The 24145-nt window shown below is 43.7% G+C and overlaps 1 protein-coding gene across 1 annotated transcript in view; it reads right to left on the bottom strand.

Annotated features, from left to right (window-relative positions):
* The window catches only part of OTOP1 (otopetrin 1), a 116935-nt gene that overhangs the window by 29500 nt on the left and 63290 nt on the right, over positions 1–24145 (bottom strand). The window contains exon 6 of the mRNA XM_075569388.1: positions 1801–2732. Within this exon, the coding sequence (XP_075425503.1) occupies positions 1801–2732 (932 nt within the window). The remainder of the gene's footprint in view (positions 1–1800; positions 2733–24145) is intronic.

Below are 24145 nucleotides of genomic sequence, written 5' to 3' on the forward strand. Positions count from 1 at the left end.
TATTAATAATTTCCTCCGATTCCATCAGGAGTAGCCAGATGACTTATACATTCCCGTTATCTGGAATCAAATAATAGCATGTCAATTAGCAAGCAACCCATTTAACCCCTTAAGGGTTATTTACTATAGGGCCAATTATGTATTAAATTGCTTCTTTTTGCTAATATTTGCATGTTTTTAACAATTGCCTCAGATCTTTTGTAGTGTTTTTAACATGATATAGGCTATATAGGGGCACTATACAGTATATTTGTGTATGTTTTTTTTAATCAATTGATTGTTTTTTTTATTTAATGTAATGATATGAAACCTATATAAGACATTGGCTTAGTCATAATTCAAACGTCCCTGATGAAGTCACCCCAATTGGTGACAAAACGCGTTAAGAAACGTGACTTTTTTTCAATCAATTAGGTGAAATCATCACAAATTCACAGGGGGATGGAAAATTATGCAGGAAGTGCACAAGACCTGTCGAGTCCCCTTTCTGGGAGACGCAGCGTTCGCTCCACCCCTCCCCCAATGGCTCAGCGTCAAATGACGTTGCGGGTCATGTGACATCACGTCATGTGACCCCACCGCATCAGTTGACGCGCATTGTCATGGTGCCGAGTGATGTCACATGACCCTACGGCATCATTTGACGCTGCGTTGCCAAAGACCCAGCAGAGAGCAGGTAAGTGAGTTACAGAGGCCTCACGCCTCCCCCAGCATTTAATTTAATTGCCGTGGGGAAGAACGCGGGGCCTCTGTAACCGCCAGTGCCCCTCCTAGAAATTCTCCAGCCCACCCAGTTTCCTGGCTTATACAGTACCTGAGAGGATTTCAGCAGTCAGGATATTGTATATTTTAGGCTCAATACGGGGAGGGGGGAAGAGAAGGTGTCAGGGATAAGAGGGGGGCGGGTGGGAGAGGAGTTTGTATGAATGTTTTTTTTTTTAAATCTATTAGGTATACACGTCCTATATTCTTATTCCACGACGAGATGTACATGTAAATTAAAAAGATTCCAATATGGTGAAGTACGTTTATGAATAAAATTATTGCGCAAGCAACAGAGGCTACTTACAATGTAGCAGAAATAACAGGCATATCAGTAAAATGCTTTCAGATCGCTGCATCAAAGGGGCTGATAATCTCAGGAACCGCTCACTCCGTCTGTGTGCTCGGACGCGGAGCACGAGTGACGCGGAGTGACGTCACCATCAGTGGACCCGTGCAACTGCTGATTACAGCTGAGCAGTAAAGCTTCCGCGTCTGAGCACACAGACGGAGTGAGCGGTTCCTGAGATTATCAGCCCCTTTGATGCAGCGATCTGAAAGCATTTTACTGATATGCCTGTTATTTCTGCTACATTGTAAGTAGCCTCTGTTCCTTGCGCAATAATTTTTTTCATAAACGTACTTCACCATATTGGTATCTTTTTCATTTATAGGTACATCTCGTTGTGGAATTCGAATATAGTCTTGTTCACGTATTTATCCTTCAGGTGTTGTATATCCATGCACCGGTGTCTCCGATTTGCGCCTTTTGTGTTTTTTTTGTTATATACACTGCATATATATCTTCTCTAACCATGTGTTTTAAATCTGCCTAAGTGTTCATTTATCAAAAATATTTAGGAGCCTCCAATGCTTAAGCAAATACATCAGTCAGGACATTAGTGCACATTTCCTTATGCTTATTTACAGTTCTTTGTTATATCTAGAGATGAAACAATGACAATTATGTAACAGTGTGCATTTGTTAGAGGTAATCCAATGTGCAAAGGTTAAGAAAAAGTACATTAAATACCTTACCGAGATATTGCAAAGGAACAGAAATGCGGCAATGTTTTTAAGACTCCTTCTCTTCTTGTTGAGTTTTGCTGATCTAGATGCATGGATTGAAACACTAGATGGTGAAAATCTAATGGAGTTATTGTCTGGATTCTTCTTTTCGTCTTCTCCACAACTTTCACTGAGGGAAATATTTGTATTGGACATATAAGGAAACTCTTTGTTGCAAATTGTTACAGATTCATTGAAAACTTCATACGAAGGTGTAAGTGACAGAGTGCTTCTGCTGGACACAGCAAAGATCCTTTCAATAGTTCGGCTATCGTCTTTTGTTTTTTCTTCTTTTCGGTGAATACACTCAATTATAAACAGGTTTTGAATGTATTTCTCAATTATCACTAGTATAGAATAGGGTAAGTTATACCATGTGTAATTAGGAAGAGTCTCTGCACAGATAATTGCTAAAATAGAACCCCACGATATAAGCCAAGATCCACATGCAGAGCCAACTAGAAGATCGGAGTCTAGTTTCCTAGCAGGACTTTCATTATCATCCAACGATTTATTCTCCATTCTGGATATGAAGAGGCCAATTATCCCGGCTGTACACATTAGAGTCAATACTGTGATTGCATACAAGTAAAACATGGAAAGCGCCATCTCACTCTTGCTCTTTGAACGTCCAATTTGGATCAGATATACCACTAGGACTGCAATGGTAGTGGTAAGCACAAGTAGCCCCACAATTGTACCAACTGTTATACCATGGAACTTAAAATGAATTTTCAGTTGTTGATGGTGTTTTACTATACGCCCAATATTCTTCCATAGAACATACAGCATTGTGGAAGCTAAAATATGGTACTCTATTGTAAATGGATACAGGTAGTAAATTCCTTGTGAAAATATAGAGCAGACACTTGATGTACAATTGCATTCAGGTGTATGGTCATCTACAAAAACAAAACAAACAAAAAAAAAAAGAATATCAGTTGTGGAATATGTTTTTAAACATTGTATATTTAGATTGTATAATAACTAACATATTGAGAAAGACGTGTGAAATAATATTCGAATAACATACAATGCCACACTGGTTTGGAAATTAACACTTCATAATAGCTCGAGATGAGGACCTTAATTAGAATGTTAATTAATGTCAACAGAAGCACTTAATAGGAGTCAACATTTTTCAGTCTGTCTTACTTTTTGGATTTCTTTAAATATTTCTTATGATTAAGTGATGAGTTATAATGTTGTCCTCAAGTGTGAGCCATTGTAAGATTATACATATAATTCCCTAATGTTAACACTATACAGATTTTGTATTTTAAATAGTGTTGCATATCATTTTAGTATTACATAATAATACATAGCAAAGATTATTCTGATAGTTCTAAATACAGCAGGATTTCATTATTTATCTGAGACATGATCTGTAGGTCAACCACTAAAGATAACTATCCGCTCAATCCCAAAGCCGCTTTTCAATTTTATGCATAGATAAAATACTATGGTGCAAAGTGATAATATTAACTACTGTAGGTCAACAAATTTGTATGTAAGGTAAGGTCCTCACATAAGGATCCCTATGAATTGTACTCAAAATACATAGGTATAATGTTATATATAGTTGATTGTATAATCAAGAAGTACAAATATTCATATAGAGAGAATGTAATATACCTCATATGTCCCACTAACTATGTATTTATGAAAACAAAGTTTTATTATTCATTAACAACGACGCTTTGTGACATTATGTACCGTGTGATCTAAAATCCCCGTTATTGAGGCAGCACATTACTACTAACCTATGGTGAGTATAATATCCAAACTTATTGGATTGGTATAGCATTATTCTTAGTATCCGATATTAGGTATAGCAGGTAGCTAAAATGGTAGGTTAGGCCTTAGGTGTATTTAATTCCCTCTTATAGGATCAATCATATATAGGCTGATGTTGAGATAATTCTCCTCTCTATAGGTTTTTACCTATATAGGTATATATACTTAAAAATGCATATATTCTCTGTTGTCAATAATAACCTGCTAATACAAGAAATGCAAGGTGTTTATATAAATGCATTGGTAACCAGAAGTATGGCGTTAAGAAAGAATGCTCTCTTGTTTCAGGTATAAGAGCAAATGTACCATAGAAGTCATAGGCATATCTGCTGCATTAATTAATAACTGTATTGTAGCTCCTTGTAGTTTAAATAGGCTAAATGCCTCGGATGTAAAGAGTGTGAGTATGGAGCTTAACACTAAATAGCATCATTTGATACAGAGTATAGTTACAATGTATCGTGAGTGTTATTCTTGTTTGCTGTTTTTTTTGCACTTAATAAACTCTATTTTACTTACTCACCGTGTTCGGCCCTTTTTTCTTCTGAATTGGGCACCCGGGAGATAAGTCACTTGCATACTGCCTCCATTGAGAGGGGGAGGAAGCTAATCATTGCTTCTGGCAGCACTTTGATAAAGTAAGACTGCCCCTCATATTCTGCTAATCAGCACTACTACCCCTATCAGACAGCAGGCTTTATTAAAGCCCTCTAATCACCCGCTCTTACCCCCCCTTTTTTATCTCACTACCCCCACCTTAGATTAGTTCAATTAATCACAGAACTCCATTTTTAAACATATGGAAAACTTTTTATTCAAGGTTTTTATTCAAGCATTTTATTAAAAAAAAATTATTAAAAACTTTAGCAGATAACCTTTTATTACTGCATAATGTACTGTTTGGCTAATTAAACACTAATCACGTGTTCTTTATCCTCTCTTTTCATCTTGTGAGCAAAAACCCGTGCGCTGACCAACCCACCGTTTCCACTGCAATTCTAAGAAGATTCCGGGCTTTATCTTCTCTACAGGTCCAGCTGCAGAAAACAACAAAGGCAAGTATACACTACCCTTTATTTGGTTACACATCACAAAACAGGCTGCATCACAAGCCTAAAAAACAAGGGAGCGCCCCAGCCTCTATTCTTTTTGTCACCATGCAGCTCCGTCTGACAGCGGAGTAAACCTTTGTTGGATGCAGTATAGTAGTAACAAAATATCGCTATACAACCTAGTCTTCCCGGATAGCAGCCGCCTTGCTCGTTGACGCCACCTTCATGGCGTCACTTAAAATCCCAATGCACATTTCGTGTACTGAGCATACACTTCATGCAGGAAATCCATGCACACAAAGTCCATGGGACCCGAGCTCTTCAGGTGAGCCATTGGTGCAGCTCGGGTAGGAGGCGTCTTGTGTTGAATAAACCTGGAACACCGCCGACAGTGTCGTTCCACCGCCTCATGCATCTTTGGCCAGAAGAAACGGTCCCTGACGAGTCCAGTGGTCTTTTCCACACTGAGATGTCCATGTTCATCGTGCAATGCTTTCAGGACCCTATGTAGCAGGTTCCTGGGGAGAACCAGTTGTCTCCTATCCAGTTGGTTGTGGTATTGCCCCACCCGATAGAGTAGCTCATTGTCTATCTCAAACTTATCGGCCTCTCGCATGAAAATGGCGACCATGTCACTGGTAGCACGTTTCAGAATTTCAGGCTTGTTTTTCTGGACAGCCTGACGGATGATACCAGCTATGGGGTCCCATATCTGATATTGAAACATATACCTCCACGCTATGATCTTATCGTGGGTGATGTTCATCCCTTCTGGGTCACAGTAAGTGGCAGGGATGGCTTTGGATTGACATCCTAAGGAGTCTCCGACCCTTAACTATGAGAAGGCCACTCTATCTTCTATGACAGCGGCCGTGTTGCACATGGCTCTCATTCCTGGACCCGGGATCTCCTCCCAGCAGTCATCATCTGGAGTGGGGCTCAGCCCTGGTTTTCGGGATAGGGTATCTGATCCAATATTCAGAGGCCCTGGTTTATATTTCAGTGTGAATTGGTAGTTTGATAACGCTGCCAGCCATCAGTGGCCATTAACATCTAGTTTGGCAGATGTTAGTATGTAGGTGAGGGGATTATCCTCACAGAACTTCGAAAGATACGCCGTACTAGTGGTCATGGAGTTTATCCACGATGGCCCACTTCAGGGTGAGGAACTCCAACTTGTGTACCGGATAATTCTGCTCGCCACAAGTCAAACTGCGGCTAATGTAGAGGGTCAGAGGCCCTCTTGGTGCTTCTGGTGCAAGACTGCACCAAAGCTGTTAAGACTTGCGTTTACATGGAGGACGTAGGGCTGTTCCGGATTGGCATAAGCAAGAACAGATGCCTTGGTTAAGCTCCTCTTCAGGCCCAAGAAGGCCAGTTCGCATTCAGTCATCCATTTATCAAACGGCTGTCTAGCAGAGGTGGCCTTTCGCCCGGTGTCTTCAGGGTATATCTTGAGGAGATTATTTAGAGGCTTGTCCTTACTGGAATACCCCTCCACAAAGCGATGATAGTATACACAGAAGCTGAGGAAACAGCGTAGCTCCATGACGTTCTCAAGTTGCGGCCAATTCACCACAGCCTGACTTTGGCCGGATCAGTGGCGATTCCATCGGCAGACACAATGTGTCCCATGTAGGTCACCGAGGTGCGACATAACCGGCACTTGTTGAGGAACAGTTTCAGGCCCTCTCACCCCAGACGGTCTGGCACTTTAAACAGCCGTTCTTCATGTTCTTCCAGGGTTTTATGGAAGACAATAATATCGTCCAGGTAGACCAAGCTTTCCTGAGGATTCATGTCTCCCATGGTTTTCTCCATTAGGCGTTGGAATGTTGCTGGAGCTCCGCAGATGCCTTGGGGCATGCGTGTAAACTGGTAGAAGCCCAGGAGACAGATGAAGGCAGTCTTCTCCTTGTCTTCACTCATCGGTACCTGGTAGTACCCAGATTGCAAGTCCAGAACACTGAACCACTGACTCCAAGTTAGTGCCTTGAGCATCTCTTCGTTGCGGGGAAGAGTGTACTGATCGGGTACGGTACGGTTGTTCAGTGTCCAGTAGTCGACACACAATCTTACCGATCCATTCTTCTTTCTCACCACCACGATGGGCGAGGCGTAGGGACTTCGGGATTCAATCACAATCCCAGCCATTTCCATTTCTTGTAAGACGCCCCTTACATCGTTCACATGGGACGAGAACGTTATTCGAAAAGGTGTAGTGTCGCTCAGTCTGATTGTGTGTTGGGCACTGCGGCTGCAACCCACGTCCATCTCACTCGTGGAGAATACGGCGCGGTGTTCTTCCAATTTGGCCATTCCAGTCTTTCCATTCGGCAGGTAGGATTGAATCTCCGAAGTTGAATGTCACCTCGGCTGGCTGTTCAGACAACACAGCAGCATTCACCTGAGGAATCATCTCCATTGGTGTGATGGGGTATATGGTATGCAGCCCAATCTTCATCCTGGATCGAAGGCCATGAGGTAGGGAGAGATATTTTGGATGAACACTTTAATTCGTCCAGGAATCTTGCACGTCCATTCCCGTACTTCTGGTATCAGTTTGTAGCCTCACTGAGCATCTTTCTCTGGCATGTTTCCCAGAGAAAAGAGGTGGTCATCTCGGTCGGGGTAGCAGCACAATGTGCCCATGCGATTCACTCCCCCTGGTGGAATTTCTGTTAGTCCTGCTCGCTGATTGAAGAGATCTTCATGATGGTCTATGGCAGATATCTTGCAACACTCTTCCAGCAGGATGGGATGGAGGATTAGGCTACTCAGAGAGAGTTCACCGACTTCTTGTAGATAGGCCCGGACAATTGAAAAAACAAAAAGACAGGGCGCACAACGCACATAGTGAAGCACAATTAAAAAATGATTTAACTAAAAGATTAAAGGTTCTGCGTACATCAATATAATGAAAATCAAGCAGTGGGTTAGTGGGGTTACCACACGGAAGAAATGATCACAGCTCTCCACTGGAACGGACGCAAGGCACTGGATACCAGCAGACCACATCCAAGACAGCAGCTTCCGTGAGACCTTCATTCACGGTAACCAGATGTTGGGGACCGGTGAAGAGTCCCGTGTAGAAGTCCCGCTGTAAGGCTCAGGAGCCTCCGTCAGTCCTACAGCAATGCAGCTCCAACATCATGCTGCTCCGACCCGTGGTGCGCCTTCTGATGACGTCACGAACTCTCCTTCCCACATGGAGCGGATCGGCGAACAACACACGGCAGGCAGGGTGGCAATAGTAAACACCCATACCGACAGGCAGTGAGGCAGGGGACCGGGAGGCACAAGCCAAGAATATACTTGACAAACAGTATGGTCAGATAGATGAACAATTCAACAATCCCTTGTTGTTCATCTATCTGACCATACTGTTTGTTTTTTCTATAGCCCTAGGGGTGTCGAGCCACCCCTCAAGAAAGGCTGCAGACATCACATTAGTGTTATTTCCCACAAGGTCAATTTATTGTTTATTTAAACTTTCACACCGAACTGTTTCTATATACACTGTTTAATCATGTTTTAGCTGCGCACTTTCACCCTTTTGTCCAAAGGCCCGGACTATTGCTTGCACTATCGGTGTTATTTCCCAAGATAATTGGGTACTTAGGCTGTTCTTGGGGCTTGGGGCACACTTGTGCCTTCACATCCATAGGGTGCGATTTCCCTGTGTTCAACTGAACTATCTCCAGACGAACATTCACAATCCCGTCAATGGGGAAGTCCTCCTTACTTAACCCCCTCACTTTTATCTGCTCCGCCGATTGTAAGGGGCAGTGTTTAAGGTGTTGGTTATAGAACCCTCTGTACACGATGGTCACCTGAGACCAAGTGTCCAACCAGGCAGATGAATAGACACCGTCCATGATGACGCGTATGATAGCAGCTGGTGCTACTCGACAATAAGCGTCCACTGGTGGGATTCCATCATTTGGGCTTTGCTCAATAGGGTCGTCGGAGGGCGGGGAAGTGGTTTGATCCGATGGGACAGGTGTTTGGGCGGTGTAAGCCCTGCAGATCATTACGTTAGCATTTCCCCCCTTAGTTGGAGTTTTTTTTTTTTTTCTCGGGCATTCGTGGGAGAAGTGGCCCTTTCCGACCACAGTGGTAGCAGATGAGGCCACCGGGAGTGGTGTGGTTGTTATAGGTAGGAGATACTCTCCCTGATGGTTTTGGATAATGGCAAGTGGCTTGAATTGCGAGTCCTCCTCCGTACTATAGGGTTCCTTAACCTTTGGAGTGGATGCTCCCTTAGTTTCACCTTTAAGAGGCTCTTTGGGATACTTGTGGGAGTGAAACAGACTGTGTGCTTCATGCACCTTCACTTGACGTAATAATCCCGTAAATATGGGAGGACGCCCTTGCATAAGGTTACAGTGGATCATATTGGCTTTGGTCTGGTTTGGGCTCGTTCCACGCAGAAATTGTTTATGGCTGGCTTCATCCATCTCAGCGGCGGGCATCAGCTTGCGGGTGAGTAGTGTCCCTGGGACCAATTGGATGCGATGAATGAATGCCAACAACTCTTCTTCTGGCAGAGGGTGTACAGTAGTACTTAGCCCAGATCTATCATTCATCCTCCACTAAACCATAGGCTTCAGTCAGGAAATCAACTAGCATCCGAGCCGCCAGGTCTGGATACTGCTCCCCGTTTATGCCTACTATCGTAGAGGCTAGGGGCCTGAGGCATTCCATGATCTGCTGTCTCTTCACTGCTTCAGTACAAGACCATTCCTACAGCACCTTGAGAGTGTGTTCTTTCCAGGAGTCTATCCTTTCTTCTCCGACAGGCGTGGGGATGATCCCGGAGAAGGCCTTGAGCTTCCTATAGTTCTGAGATTGAGAAGACGTGGTTAAGGCTTCCACTAACTGCAGTAGAGTTACTCCCAAAACAGAGCCGCCACTTGATAAGCGACTATTGGATTCAGGCATTGGACAGATAGCCTAAATAGGATCAGGATCAGAGCAGGTGATGGTGGGGGTGAGTCGGCCCACCGTTGGGCTTCGTCTGCGGCACTGGAGGTGAAGGTGACCCGAGGAAAGGTCACCTCAGTTTCTCGGGATGAGCGCCAGATTGGTGCTAGTGATCTCCCTGCTTCTGTTGTAGGAAAGGGAGTGGGGGCCAGATCCGGGTAGAGTACTGCTGCAGAGGGTCGCAGCATGGACGTGGCCTGAAGATCTGGTAACTCAGGGTAAACAAGGGGGCAATACTCACTGGAGGGTTAAGGTAAGGTTAGTACATGAGGGATAGTCTCTGAGCATATTTCGTGCTCGGTGGCCAACGGAAGGTGTCATCATATTTCCAGTCTAGGACTTGGGCATTGGCTAGGCCTGGGGAGTTTGTGCTCACGAACTGTAAAACGCAAACGTAAGGGTGGAGACTCCTCCCACTGCGACCACGTGTCGCAGGGATACTCTGAGTGCCAAGGCCCATTCACAGACCTCCTGCTTTGAGGGCACAAACATGATTCTGGTGTAGTTTCGCGGCTGCTTGGGCACCCCAGGTCTGAGATCTCAGCAGCGCCTACAAATGTAGCGCACTTTCCCCCATCCCATGGAAGATATGGCGGCTACGGTGTGTGTGGTGCATTACCACTGCTGGGAGCCTGGGGTGTATCCCTGAACAATGCTCTGTAGCGCCTCCACCTGTGCGGATTCTATGGTTTAAAATGACCCCGTCACAGGACACAATAGCCCAAGCACGCTTCTTAGGGGTCACACTCAACTCCTCTCACATTCTCCTCTCACATTCAAAAAGTTTCTAAAACCTGTCGCTTTTTCCTCCGCAATATCACTAAGATACGCCCGTTCCTCTGTTGCTCGACTGCTAAAACTGTGACTCAGGCCCTCATTCTCTCCCGTCTTGATTACTGTAGCCTCCTGCTGTCCGGCCTTCCTGCCTCTCACTTGTCTCCCCTACAATCTATCCTAAACGCTGCTGCCAGAATCGCTCTGCTCTTTCCTAAATCTGTCTCCGCGTCTCACCTGAAATCCCTCTCCTGGCTTCTGATCAAAACCCGCATCTCACACTCTATTCTCCTCACTTTTAAAGCTTTACACTCTTCTGCCCCGCCTTACATCTCAGCCCTAATTTCTCGTTATGCACCATCCCGACTCTTGCGTTCTTCTCAAGGATGTCTTCTTTCTACCCCCTTTGTATCTAAAGCCCTCTGCCACCTTAAACCTTTTTCACTGACTGCCCGGCACCTCTGGAATGCCCTTCCCCTCAATACCCGACTAGCACCCACTCTATCCACCTTTAAGACCCACCTTAAGGCACACTTGCTTAAACAAGCATATGAATAGCACTGTGGATAATACTGAACACATGATACATAAAGCTTGGCTCCCTGCAGACGCACTTACCAGAACTCCCTCCTAATGTCTCTATACGTTCTCCCTACCTACCAATTAGACTGTAAGCTCCTCAGAGCAGGGACTCCTCTTTCTTAATGTTACTTTTATGTCTGAAGAAGCACTTATTCCCATGATCTGTTATTTATATGATCTGTTATTTATTTGATTACCACGTGTATTATTACTGTGAAGCGCTATGTACATAAATGGCGCTATATAAATAAAGACATACAATACAATACACAATAAGAAAACACACACTGTAAAGCAGAACAGTTTTACTATATACCACTAATATAGTACAGCCTACCCACTGCACACACAACCTACCCCTTCCTTGACCCAGCTCCGACTGGCATGGCTTACAGCGCGTCAAATGTAACAATCTCCTTCTGCCGAGATTGTCCTATCCCTATTGGTGGCCTTGGACATGTGACTTGCAACCCCGAAGGCTCCTGGGACATGTAGTTCCCATCGCGGAGCCTTCTAACATTCCACCTGCCTGCTACTGCGCAATCCTCCTAATGGTCGCCAGGCTCGTCTCGCACGTGCGCGAGCCCTCCTAACATGGCGGTGCCCTGTACTGCGCTTGCTGCGGGTCTCCGACGATGTGTTCGCTTACCTAGCAACCCGCTACTGTCCCCGCAGTTACCGAAGGGAAGGGAAAGGGAAAGCGCTGCGACACCGGGGGACCAGAGGGGACCTGGTTACACACCTAATGCCTAACCTACCATTGTAGGTATCTGCTATACCTAATATCGGATACAAACAATACTGCTTTACCAATCCAATAAGTTTGGATATTATACTCACCATAGGTTAGTAGTAATGTGCTGCCTCAATAATGGGGATTTTAAATCTCACTTTACATAATGTCACAAAGCATCGTTGTTAATGAATAATAAAACTTTATTGTTTTCATAAATACATACTCTCCCTATAGGAATATTTGTATTTCTTGATTAAACAAATCAACTATATATAACATTATACCCATGTACTTTGAGTGCAATTTATAGGAATCCTTATGTGAGGACCTTACCTTACATACAACGTTGTAGACCATGATCTGTAGGTCATAGTTTATATAATGACTATATATTTTTTTGTTTTGCTTTATATAAGGCTTTAATACAATGGAACGCAAAATATGTTCTTTATTGATTTGCATGTTACACCATACATGTACATTATTTCTTTCAACCTATGTATAGGCAATGTTTTGGAGGCTTGCAGAAAAATAGCTAACATTGGCATTTCATTCATTCAGAGCAGCAGTCACTATTAACCTTATTTGCTGATGATAGGTCATCTTATTCATGCTTTATTTTTTTCTAGCTATTGCTAATAAAGGTTACAAATGTAAACAGCATATAGATTCCTGTACTGTGTGCAAACCATAACAACTCGGACAAACCTCTAGCTGCCTGAAGCAGCTTTTTACATTGTTGTGTAACAAACATAATTACACACAGATACGCAGATGTAATTATTTCATGTCTTGTACAGTATTCTAATTGTATACATTGTGATGTTCTCAGCTACAGTAGTTCTCTGGTGTTTGGGAGAATAATTCACACATATCTGGTTCATTAACTGTTTAATGTTGAACTTTCATACACAGCTTTACAGCATAGACACTGCTACTGTATACTATTCAATACACAAATACAAATAGAGTACCACTTGATAGTCAATATAGGAAATACTACCACTGCCATCTCGTGGCAGAATACTAAATAGCACGTTACATGCTTCTGGTATCCTGATATTCACATATTCTTATCCTTCAGCTCCAAAAGTGAGGAGAATCTTTACTGCTCACCCTTCTTCTGCGCCCCCCCCCCCCCCCCACCCCCACCCCCACCCACAAACACGTAAGCCTTTGGCCGTACTCTGGCGCTAAAACAATTCAAAAAGCACAAGAATAACAATATGGACATCATAATACAATAACACAGGCAACATTTGGAAAACAAACGGTCAGGACGACAGTTTTGGGTAACTCTTGGCACTTTCTGTGGTTGATGACAATATGGAAAAGGACTTCTGGAGGAAGCAGAGAATCATTTTGAGCTCAGCCCCTCACCAACTGCCATGGAATCAGATCTAAAGCCTCATTGTGCCCAAGGACATGATTTTCAGGAAAAGCAACGATTCCATCAGACACAGAATGAAAAAGATGAGATAAACCCAAGTTTTCTTCTGTGTCACTTCAATTCTGAGTTTTTGGATTCCAGCAGAACATGTGGACCACTGCCATCATTCTATCCATTGTCCCAAGTCAAGTAAGGAAAAGTGTCACAAACATGTAAATCGATAGCTTCTACCCAATTTGGTATTTGTATTTGACACTAGTTAACTGTGAGTTTACGAGGTCGCGCCTGACAGCGGAGGCAGGGACAGGTGCGGGCGACACTGCGGGGAAGTATGGAGTGGCGATCGGCTTGCCAGAGGCTCCGGCGGCACCGCCATATTGTGTATGCTCGCGCATGCACAGAAGCAGTTGGGTATGCGCAATAGGTTTACAAGTGCGGTAGCCATCTTGTTACACCTCACGCATGCGCAGGAGGTCTTGCGCGGTGGCCATTACCCCCAATGACCCCTCAGAAGGACTACAACAGCCAACAGCCACTGGGGCTGTTAGATCACATGGCGCGAGTCAGCCAATCGGGCTGCAGTAATCCTCTGCGGCCAGATAGATAGTTTTCGCGTGTTTGCAACCACGAGAGTCGAAGCTGGGATAAGGTCAGGGTAGGTTGTAGGGACTTGCCCTTACATAGGGACACTGCACCACTTAGCACTATCAGTGTCAGGGACACATTGACATGCCACACGGTGACTGCAGCCTGTGGTCCAGAGCCAGACCATAGAGGCAAAGTTAGGATGCGGCTGAGCTGGCCTTAGGGGATCTGGTCCCAGATCACCCATCTATACAGAGACTCTCTTCATGGTGGGACAGTCTCTGCGGGACCCACAAAAAGTTGAGGCGGAGACTTTACGGTTCAGCACTTCAGATCCATGGATCCCATCTTCATCGGCACGCCCGGGTGTGGACACACCTGGCAGGTACCCAACTCACCAGTGCGCCAACTCAACACTTTAGTGGTGCAGCACTGTCTCACGCATTTGAGTGGGTTGGCTCTTGGGGGACAGTGGGACGGTCCTGTGCCTGGAGCACCGCTAAATATTGGGGCAAACCCCACCGGGTATGGACACAGTGTTGGGGATGCATGGTGAGGGTTTACGGCCTTATACGGGTGTAGATAATTATTAGTATTGTTTTTTCAGTGCATAGTAAACTGTTATATTTTACACAAATATTCTTTGTTGTCCTGTAACGGGGTCATTCCACACAGTAGAATCCCATTACAGGTGGAGGAGCTACCGAACGATCACTCAGGTATACCCCAGGTTTCCAGTAACGAAGACTCAGCTCTCCTGTACGCCACAAGTATAGCACCACATATATACCATAGCCACATCTCTCCCAGGGGGTGGGGGGAAAGTGCGCTACACCTCTTTTTGCCATCAGATCTAGGATGTGTATGTACTTCCACCAGATGCCCCAGTTTTAAAAAAACATTTTGGTCATGAGCTTTTTGGTACAGTGGGCCTTATCATATCATGATCTGGTTAAGGCATAAATATAATTCAGAATCTGAAGTAGCTTGTTCTTAAACTGATGTAAAAGGGTTACTATCTGTAAGGAAGGGCTGGGTGGTCATGTCCAAGGGGATACACAGATCTCTCCAATACATAGGAAATGGAGGCATATCTGCATTACTCGTCTGCGGATTCAAACATAAACCAAAGATGGGCAAAGCCTATCACAATCTTTATGGTAGTTATGGAAAAAAGCCCTTATAACTGCTTTCAGGGCCCCATAAAACCTTTCAGATTAGACTGTTGGTGATAGGAAAATGTAAAATTGTGCTACATGCCTAAAGTTAAAACTGCCTCTACAAATGTCATGCTTGTGAAGCAAGTACCTCTATCAGAGATTAAGATCTGTGGAACCCCATCCCATGAAACAGTTTATTCGACAACTTTTCCACCATGGTTTTATAGACAGCCTGTAAGATTGGTGTCTAAACTGCAATATACGGTAGCTTAGCAAAACCTAAAAAGTTTTCACTGATCAGATAGTTATGGCGATAGTGAAGCAGTCCTGCTCTCAATACTTAGGGCACAAAGACAGAGTTGGAATGCCTAATTTAGCACTAAAAGGAAATCAGATGCCCAAGAGTAGATAAGAGTATCCATGCCTGAATCGGTAGTTTCATTCTGAAATTGAACATATAAAAAGACCAATTTCTGACCCCTCCATTTGCAGCTTTTCAAGTTCAATTTTATCCAGTGGTAGCTATGTGTTTTCCTGCAGCACAGGTAGAATAGCTCTGAGTGGTAAGGGATCCATGGTGCCGCTATTTTCTGGTAGTAGGTTACAGGAAAGGGTATCCAGCACTATATTTTCAGTACTTTTTGTGTGGGTTAAAGATACAGTAAGATCAAACTAGAACCTCCAATGTCTACCAGAAGAGTACAGGTTAGACAGGAGCAATTTTGGAGCACTATGGTGCATCCATGGTCCAAAGCAGCTGTGTGTAGTCCAAGGAACAATTCAAAGTCTGACAAATGAAGCACAGATATCAAACTATTTTTTAAAGCAACAACTATTTTCCTCCTGAGCCTCAGTGCATAGAAAAACAATATTGTTACGTGTTAAGGTAATCGGAGGCTCAGCAGGTAGGGTAGCAAGTAATCGTAGACTGGGAAACTTAAACAGGGAACAAAGCACAAGGCCGAGAAAGGGGTTAAACAAACAAGGGTTCATTCTGGCAAAAGCCAACATGGAGCATCACTGAAAAAAACACAGTTAAATAACACACAACAAGCAGTGTAAAACACATAAAATAGCCAGATTCTGCACTAATGGGGTTTACTCCGGGCGCCCAACTCTCCATGTGCTGGGAGACAGATAAGCCAGCGTAACCTGGGTATCTGCTGCAAATCGAAGTACGTCCGTGGGTACAAAGTCCTTCAATCACCGCTGGCTCATATTTCCAGGCAGCCTCCGATCACCGAGACTACCCACGAGCAACTATGGAACTCTGCGATGACCAAGCACGTATAGTTTTCCCTCTTCCATTCGAATACATGAAAGAATGGCACTCAGAGCACAGCAGGAGGGATGAATGGGCCAATCACAGGCGAGGGGGTGCAGCTACAGGTCTGGCTGTTAGCCGAGCTTGACATCAGAGCGAGCAGGAGATATGAGACGGACCAAGCAGAGAAGTGTCTATGGCTGCCATTGCCAGCCGGGATCATCCTAGCTGGAGTTCAACTAGGGCGGATGAGATGGCGTCAATTTGGTGGTCAAGAAAACAGCTCCACTTTTGATCTGTTAGTGATACCAGTAGGTGCACTTTGCACACAACCTTCCCTTTACCCTGGCCTTTGTTCCCCACACTTTTGAGAATATTTTTTAAATACATGTATTTCCATTTTTTTTTTTAAATAATATGATGTTATATTGTGTAAAAGTTAGGATATTGTAATTCTTTAATGTATATTCTAATTGTTAGCTAATTGATGAATTCATGCATCTACATTGGATTGGTGAGTTCTAGAGTATTTAAAGTTCCTGTTTTAAAACTCTAGAACATCTTCTCTTGACAACATTTTAGCAAAAACATATGTCGGGAGATATGCGAGATTGTAGGTGAACATAGAACAAAAAGTTAAGAGACCGGTGCAACAGAGTAAGTGGTGAGGGTATATAATAAATTGGTTGAGTCAAGACAAAGGTGATGCTTGCAAGAGTATTCAATGGGCTTTTATAGAAATGATCTTGTGGTGAATACATAACTTATATCAATATTCCGCTCAAGTATAGGGAAAACCTAATGCAGATGGGAATGAGTGTATAATAGGGTCAGAGACTGTATGTAAAGCTGATCTGACTGGTTCTCCTCCCCACTAATAGGTTAGTACCCCTTGAGCAATGATAATAGTTCATCTTAGTCCAAAATCATGGTGAAATGAGAAAAACCCACGTGGGTGGTACTCACAGGATGAAGAGGTTTTTTGACGCTGTGGCGTGCTTCCAGCATGTTGATATCCAGATAGAAGTCCCAAGATAGGGAAAAAAGGTGGTGCACATCATCAATAATGGTAGGGCTCAGCACATCAAAAATAGGTAAAAAAAACGATTTCTTAAGCTGGTTGACATCTGGTTGGCAAGAGTTACTTTGACACGTTTCACACAACACGGCACAGCTGAGCCCTACCATTTTTGCTGCTGTGCACCGGAAAGAAGATTTGTATGTTGGACCTTGTGTTGCCTGTAGCATCCTCTTGTTGTTATTGATTTGAGTTGCAGGGTAAAGTCTCTGTTATATGTTCACTGGTACAGATGTAGCTAACTTTATTGTCTCCTGTGCCACTGCCGCAGACTTTTGCTTCTTCTACCGCGGCGCTTGAGACAGTGAGTATATATTCAATAGAGAAAACACTACCACTGCCATCTAGTGGCAAAATTCTATATGCCCTCTGTAGATTTTTAGTCATGCTCATACTCACCTAATGCAAAAACAAAAAGAGAAACAGCTCAAAAAACCTCATGGTTTAGTAAATAAAATAGTATTGTATTAATGAAACAGATGAGTATTGCACATACATCAAATGACTGTAAAATTAGCAAGACATGTTAGGGACATGTTACCACTCTGTGCTCTGCATCCGTGGATATGATGATGTAGGTCTCCGGGATCAATTCTCCTCCCGCAGACTCCGTAGGTGATCTTTACAGGTCCTCTGCTCAATTGGATCGAGACCCTTAGCCGCAGGGTACAAGCGCAATTACCACCACCACGAGGAGGAAGGCTTCTCCGCTGGTTCCTCCGCGTCAGGTCAGCAGACGCACGCCAGTGACGTCATCAAGTGGCGCCAGCCGAGTGACGCATGTCGCGTCTAAACGAGTCACCAACAGGGATAGCCAGAGTAGACACCGGATACTGTCCCGAACCACAGAGTGAAGCAAAAAAGCAAATGGCAGTATAAGCCTCAATGGGTGATGTTAGGAAAGTGCCCTCATTCAGTCCAACGCGTTTCGTATGTAAAACACACTTCGTCAGGGAATGGAGGAGATGTCAAAAGGGGCGCTCTATATACCCATAGTCCTCCTGTGATTGGCTGTTGATGGAAAGTCCAGCCTCTCACTTGGGGAAGGTATAACATATCAATATAAATGACAAACAACTATGATTAAATAAAAAAGCATTTACATTACACAAGATTTATTACAAAATTCTAAATAAAAAGCATAAAATGATGATGCTAAAAAATAAAGAAACATAAATTAGTCCACATTAAAAAACGGTAGAATAACAACAATTAGAAGGTGGCTAATGAAAGGGAGTGGAAAAATAATCCAAAGAAATACTTTATACCATATTTAAACCATAAAGAGAAGGAATAGAAAAAGGCATTCATGCACATAATGAAGTAACATATTTAAAATTAATATTAATATTCAAATGTCAATATAAAGACCAGACATCAATTTCCTCATTTACAGTAGTCCTAAAGGGGACAAAGTTTGCATCTTGTAGATCCACAGACTCTCTTGTTTTGAGAGCATCTTATCTCTATCGCCACCGCGTCTCCCCATTGGGACAGTTTGGATACCAATATATTTGAGAAGACTAGAGTCGCAATTATGTATGTAACGGGTATTCCCCCACGCAATAGGGACAGATACATCGTATCAGAATTATAAGGAATGTAACAAAAATTGCAAAAGGGCAATTAAATTAGCAAAAATGGATAATGAAAAAAGGATTGCAATAGAAAGTAAGGTCAACCCTAAAAAGTTCCTAAAGTACCTTAATAACAAAAAAATGAGAAAAGAAAATATAGGACCCTTTCAGTGTGAGATGGGTAGGCAGATTATTGGAGATAAGGAAAAATATGTTGGGCGTACTAAGAGATACCTCAGAATTAGAATTCTTGAGCACGCCAGAAATATTAGATTAGGTCTGGAACACCATAGTGTTTCCAGACATTTTAAAAATATACATGTAGCCTGGTCCCCTTTTGTGCCGCGACCCCCCCTCCTCTTACCTCCGCTGCACTTCTGGATGGTGGGGGCCGAGCAGGGAGCACTTCGGTGCTCCGGAGGTCCCCGGTGGCTACCGAGCAGGGCGCCGCCATGTTGCGCAAAGTCCCCGCATGCGCGGCCAGCCAGGGACATTGCGCATGCGCAGATAGACCGCGCGAACGCTGGCCAATAGAGAGAGGGTTCTAGAGAAGCCATGAGGGTTCTAGACATATCCCATGAGCCTAGGAGCGCCCACATGACCCCAGGGAGCCAATAGGGCATAGCATCTCCCTGCAGGGGAGATTGGATACATTTCGCGGGCTTGAAGCACGTTAGCAGTTGGTAACCGGAGCAGCTAGGGGAAGGAGGTAGGGTGCAGGAGTCAGTGACTCCCTGCACTAGGCCAGCAGCCCCCTAGGCCCCAGATAGCCCTGAGTCACCAGTAGTGTTGTGTTGTTCAGGGACAGGCCCCAGGTTAGGGACCCTGCCCCTTATTATCCAGAGTCAGTTAGGGACACAGCGGACGCTGCGCGTCCATCCAGAGGTCTGGGCTCAGAACTTCGCTGTCGCTGCAGCAGCCATCCGGGTGGGATCGCCCCGGATGGTAGTTCCTGGGATCAGCGGTCATCGGATCCTTTGAGAAGCTCCTTGGCAGGCCCGGGCACTGGAGTGCTCGGCAGGTAACCATCACCAAGTGCACCAACTATACTCTATTATACTCACACGGGACTAGTGGCTGCGCAGTCACACATATCTATCTCACGTGAAGGGACATATTGTGTGGGGTTACTAGACACGGGGTGGGATCACCTGGTGAAAGGGGGTAGCATCCTGCGAGACGCAGTAGTTATTGTCTCCTCTAGAGAGGGACTCCTGTTGATATATATGAATACGTACGTTTGCTACAGTAAAGTCATTGGTTGTTTTACATGCTGTGTGTGTGATATAAATATTGTCCTGCGAGGATCACTCCCCCTCTGGTGGGAGCCATCGCAGGTGGAGGCGCTGCACCGAGTACGAGGTTACTCCTATTATTATACGTGCCCCAGGCTCCCCGTGGCGGAGGCTTAGGCCCCCTGTGAGCCTAACAGGTAAAGCACAACACCTGGTAACATTAGGTTTCCCGCATACACATACCATATGCTATTACATAGTTACATAGTTACATAGTAGATGAGGTTGAAAAAAGACGTACGTCCATCAAGTTCAACCTATGCTAAATTTAGACAACAGATACTTTATTCTATATCTATACTTACTTATTGATCCAGAGGAAGGCAAACAAAAAACCCCATTAAGGGGAAAAATTAATTCCTTCCTGACTCCAAGAATTGGCAATCGGATGAATCCCTGGATCAACATCCTTCCCATGTATACTTATTTGGTATATCCCTGTATACCTTTCCCATCTAAAAAGATGTCCAACCTTTTTTTGAACAAATCTATTGTATCTGCCATCACAGTCTCCATGGGTAATGAATTCCACATTTTAACTGCCCTTACTGTAAAGAACCCTTTCCTTTGTTGCTGGTGAAATTTCCTTTCCTCCAACCTTAAGGGGTGGCCCCGAGTCCTTTGTACTGCCCGTGGGATGAATAGTTCTTTTGAAAGCTCCTTGTATTGTCCCTGAATATATTTGTATATAGTTATCATATCCCCTCTTAGACGCCTCTTTTCTAATGTAAATAAATCTAATTTAGCTAGCCTCTCCTCATAAGTTAGAATGTCCATCCCCTTTATTAATTTGGTGGCTCTTCTCTGCACTCTCTCTAGTTCCATAATGTCTTTTTTTAGGATTGGTGCCCAAAATTGTACTCCATATTCAAGGTGTGGTCTTACTAATGCTTTGTAAAGGGGCATAATTATGTTTACTTCCCTTCCATCCATTGCCCGTTTGATGCAAGATAAGATCTTGTTTGCCTTTGCAGCTATTGCATGACATTGGGCACTATTGCTAAGCCTGCTGTCTACAAGCACTCCTAAATCCTTCGCCATCAAGGATTCCCCCAATATATCTCCATTTAATTTGTAAGTTGCCTTTTTATTCTTACATCCCAAATGCATAACCTTACATTTTTATGTATTAAACCTCATTTGCCATTTACCTGCCCACGTTTCCAATCTCTCCAAGTCCTTCTGAAGAGAAATTACATCTTGCTCTGATTCTATTACCTTACACAATTTAGTATCATCAGCAAAGATGGAGACTTTGCTCTCGATCCCAACCTCAAGGTTAGGATAATAAACAAGTTAAAAAGCAGGGGTCCCAGTACCGATCCCAGAGGTACTCCACTCATGACTTTAGCCCAACCTGAAAAAATTCCATTTATGACAACCCTCTGTTGTCTGTCCTTTAACCGGTTTTCAATCCAGGTGCATATATTATTACTGAGTCCAATTTTCTTTATTTTGTACACCAACCTCTTGTATGAAACCGGATCAATAGCCTTTGCAAAATCTAAGTAGACCACATCAACAGCATTACCCTGGTCTAGATTCCTACTTACCTCCTCAAAGAAACAAATAAGGTTAGTTTGGCAAGATCTATCCTTCATAAATCCATGCTGACTATTACTAATAATTTTATTTTCCATTAGGTATTCCTGAATATTATCCCGTATTAAACCTTCAAGTAGTTTCCCTACTATTGAAGTCAGGCTTACATGTCTGTAATTCCCCGGGTGTGATCTAGCTCCCTTTTTAAATATAGGCACCACATCTGCTTTACGCCAATCTTGTGGTACTGAGCCTGTGGAAATGGAGTCCTTGAATATTAAATATAATGGTTTTGCTATTACTGAGCTTAACTCCTTGAGAACTCTTGGATGTATGCCATCGGGGACAGGTGCATTATTTACTTTAATTTTTTCAAGTCGCTTATGAACTTCTTCCTCAGTTAACCAATTGGTCATTAATATGGAGGTTGTGGCTTCCTCCTGTGGTGCTACTATTGAACTTGATTCTTCCCTGGTAAACACAGAGGCAAAGAATTTGATTAATACCTCTGCTTTTTCCTTATCTCCAATAATCTGCCTACCCATCTCACACTGAAAGGGTCCTATATTTTCTTTTCTCATTTTTTTGTTATTAAGGTACTTTAGGAACTTTTTAGGGTTGACCTTACTTTCTATTGCAATCCTTTTTTCATTATCCATTTTTGCTAATTTAATTGCCCTTTTGCAATTTTTGTTACATTCCTTATAATTCTGATACGATGTATCTGTCCCTATTGCGTGGGGGAATACCCGTTACATACATAATTGCGACTCTAGTCTTCTCAAATATATTGGTATCCAAACTGTCCCAATGGGGAGACGCGGTGGCGACAGAGATAAGATGCTCTCAAAACAAGAGAGTCTGTGGATCTACAAGATGCAAACTTTGTCCCCTTTAGGACTACTGTAAATGAGGAAATTGATGTCTGGTCTTTATATTGACATTTGAATATTAATATTAATTTTAAATATGTTACTTCATTATGTGCATGAATGCCTTTTTCTATTCCTTCTCTTTATGGTTTAAATATGGTATAAGGTATTTCTTTGGATTATTTTTCCACTCCCTTTCATTAGCCACTTTCTAATTGTTATTATTCTACCGTTTTTTAATTTGGACTAATTTATGTTTCTTTATTTTTTAGCATCATCATTTTATTCTTTTTATTTATAATTTTGTAATAAATCTTGTGTAATGTAAATGCTTTTTTATTTAATCATAGTTGTTTGTCATTTAGATTGATATGTTATACCTTCCCCAAGTGAGAGGCTGGACTTTCCATCAACAGCCAATCACAGGAGGACTATGGGTATATAGAGCGCCCCTTTTGACATCTCCTCCATTCCCTGACGAAGTGTGTTTTACATACGAAACGCGTTGGACTGAATGAGGATGCTTTCCTAACATCACCCATTGAGGTTTATACTGCCATTTGCTTTTTTGCTTCACTCTGTGGTTCGGGACATTCTCCGGTGTCTACTCCGGCTATCCCTGTTGGTGACTCATTTAGACGCGACCTGCGTCACTCGGCTGGCGCCGCTTGATGACGTCACTGGCGTGTGTCTCCTGACCCGACGCCAAGGAACCGGCGGAGAAGCCTTCCTCCTCGTGGTGGTGGTAACTGCGCTTGTACCCTGCGGCTAATGGTCTCAATCCAATTGAGCAGAGGACCTGTAAAGATCACCTACGGAGTCTGCGGGAGGAGAATTGATCTCGGAGACCTACATCATCATATCCACGGTTGCAGAGCACAGAGTGGTAACATGTCCCTAACATGTCTTGCTAAATTTACAGTCATTTGATGTACGTGCAATACTCATCTGTTTCATTAATACAATACTATTTTATTTACTACACCATGAGGTTTTTTGCGCTGTTTCTCTTTTTGTTTTTGCACTAGTTCGGTTTGTGGAGCCATACCATGAGCACAGCAGCACAATCTCTATCATATGTAACAGGTTTTAATTGTTTTTTGTATTTATATTATATGCACCAATTGAGCACAATAATCACGATTATATGAGCGCAGATCACTCCTTTTTCACCTATCATACTCACCTATCCTTAAACCCTTAGGCCTCGTCCAGGGTGGTGCTGAGCGGGCGCGCGTGCTCACGCTGAACACGTTGCGACAATGCACGTGGCCTGTGTGAGCGGGCGGGCGCGCGTGCCTGCTCGGCACTTGGCGCTCAGCCGCTTGCCGAGCAAGCAAAATTGATTTTGCTGCTCGCAAGCGCGTCACGTGAGCGGTTCGCCCAATGAGGGCGAACCAGCTTTGTGACGTCGTGGCTACGCCCCCAGACGCGCGCGCACCTAGCCGGACAGGAATCACCCGGCCGAGTAGGGTGCAGCGCTGGAGCTCCAGGTTCCACCCTGGACGAGGCCTAACCTTCCAAAGGGAGGAGTATCATTCCAAAATGCAACCAATGTTTCAGCTACTGTTATCACACTTGCTTGGAGATTCAACTTTAGTGGTTTGAAAAAGCTTGAAGTTCTT

The sequence above is a fragment of the Ascaphus truei genome, chromosome 1 (assembly GCF_040206685.1).
Source record: "Ascaphus truei isolate aAscTru1 chromosome 1, aAscTru1.hap1, whole genome shotgun sequence".
NCBI lineage: Eukaryota > Metazoa > Chordata > Amphibia > Anura > Ascaphidae > Ascaphus > Ascaphus truei.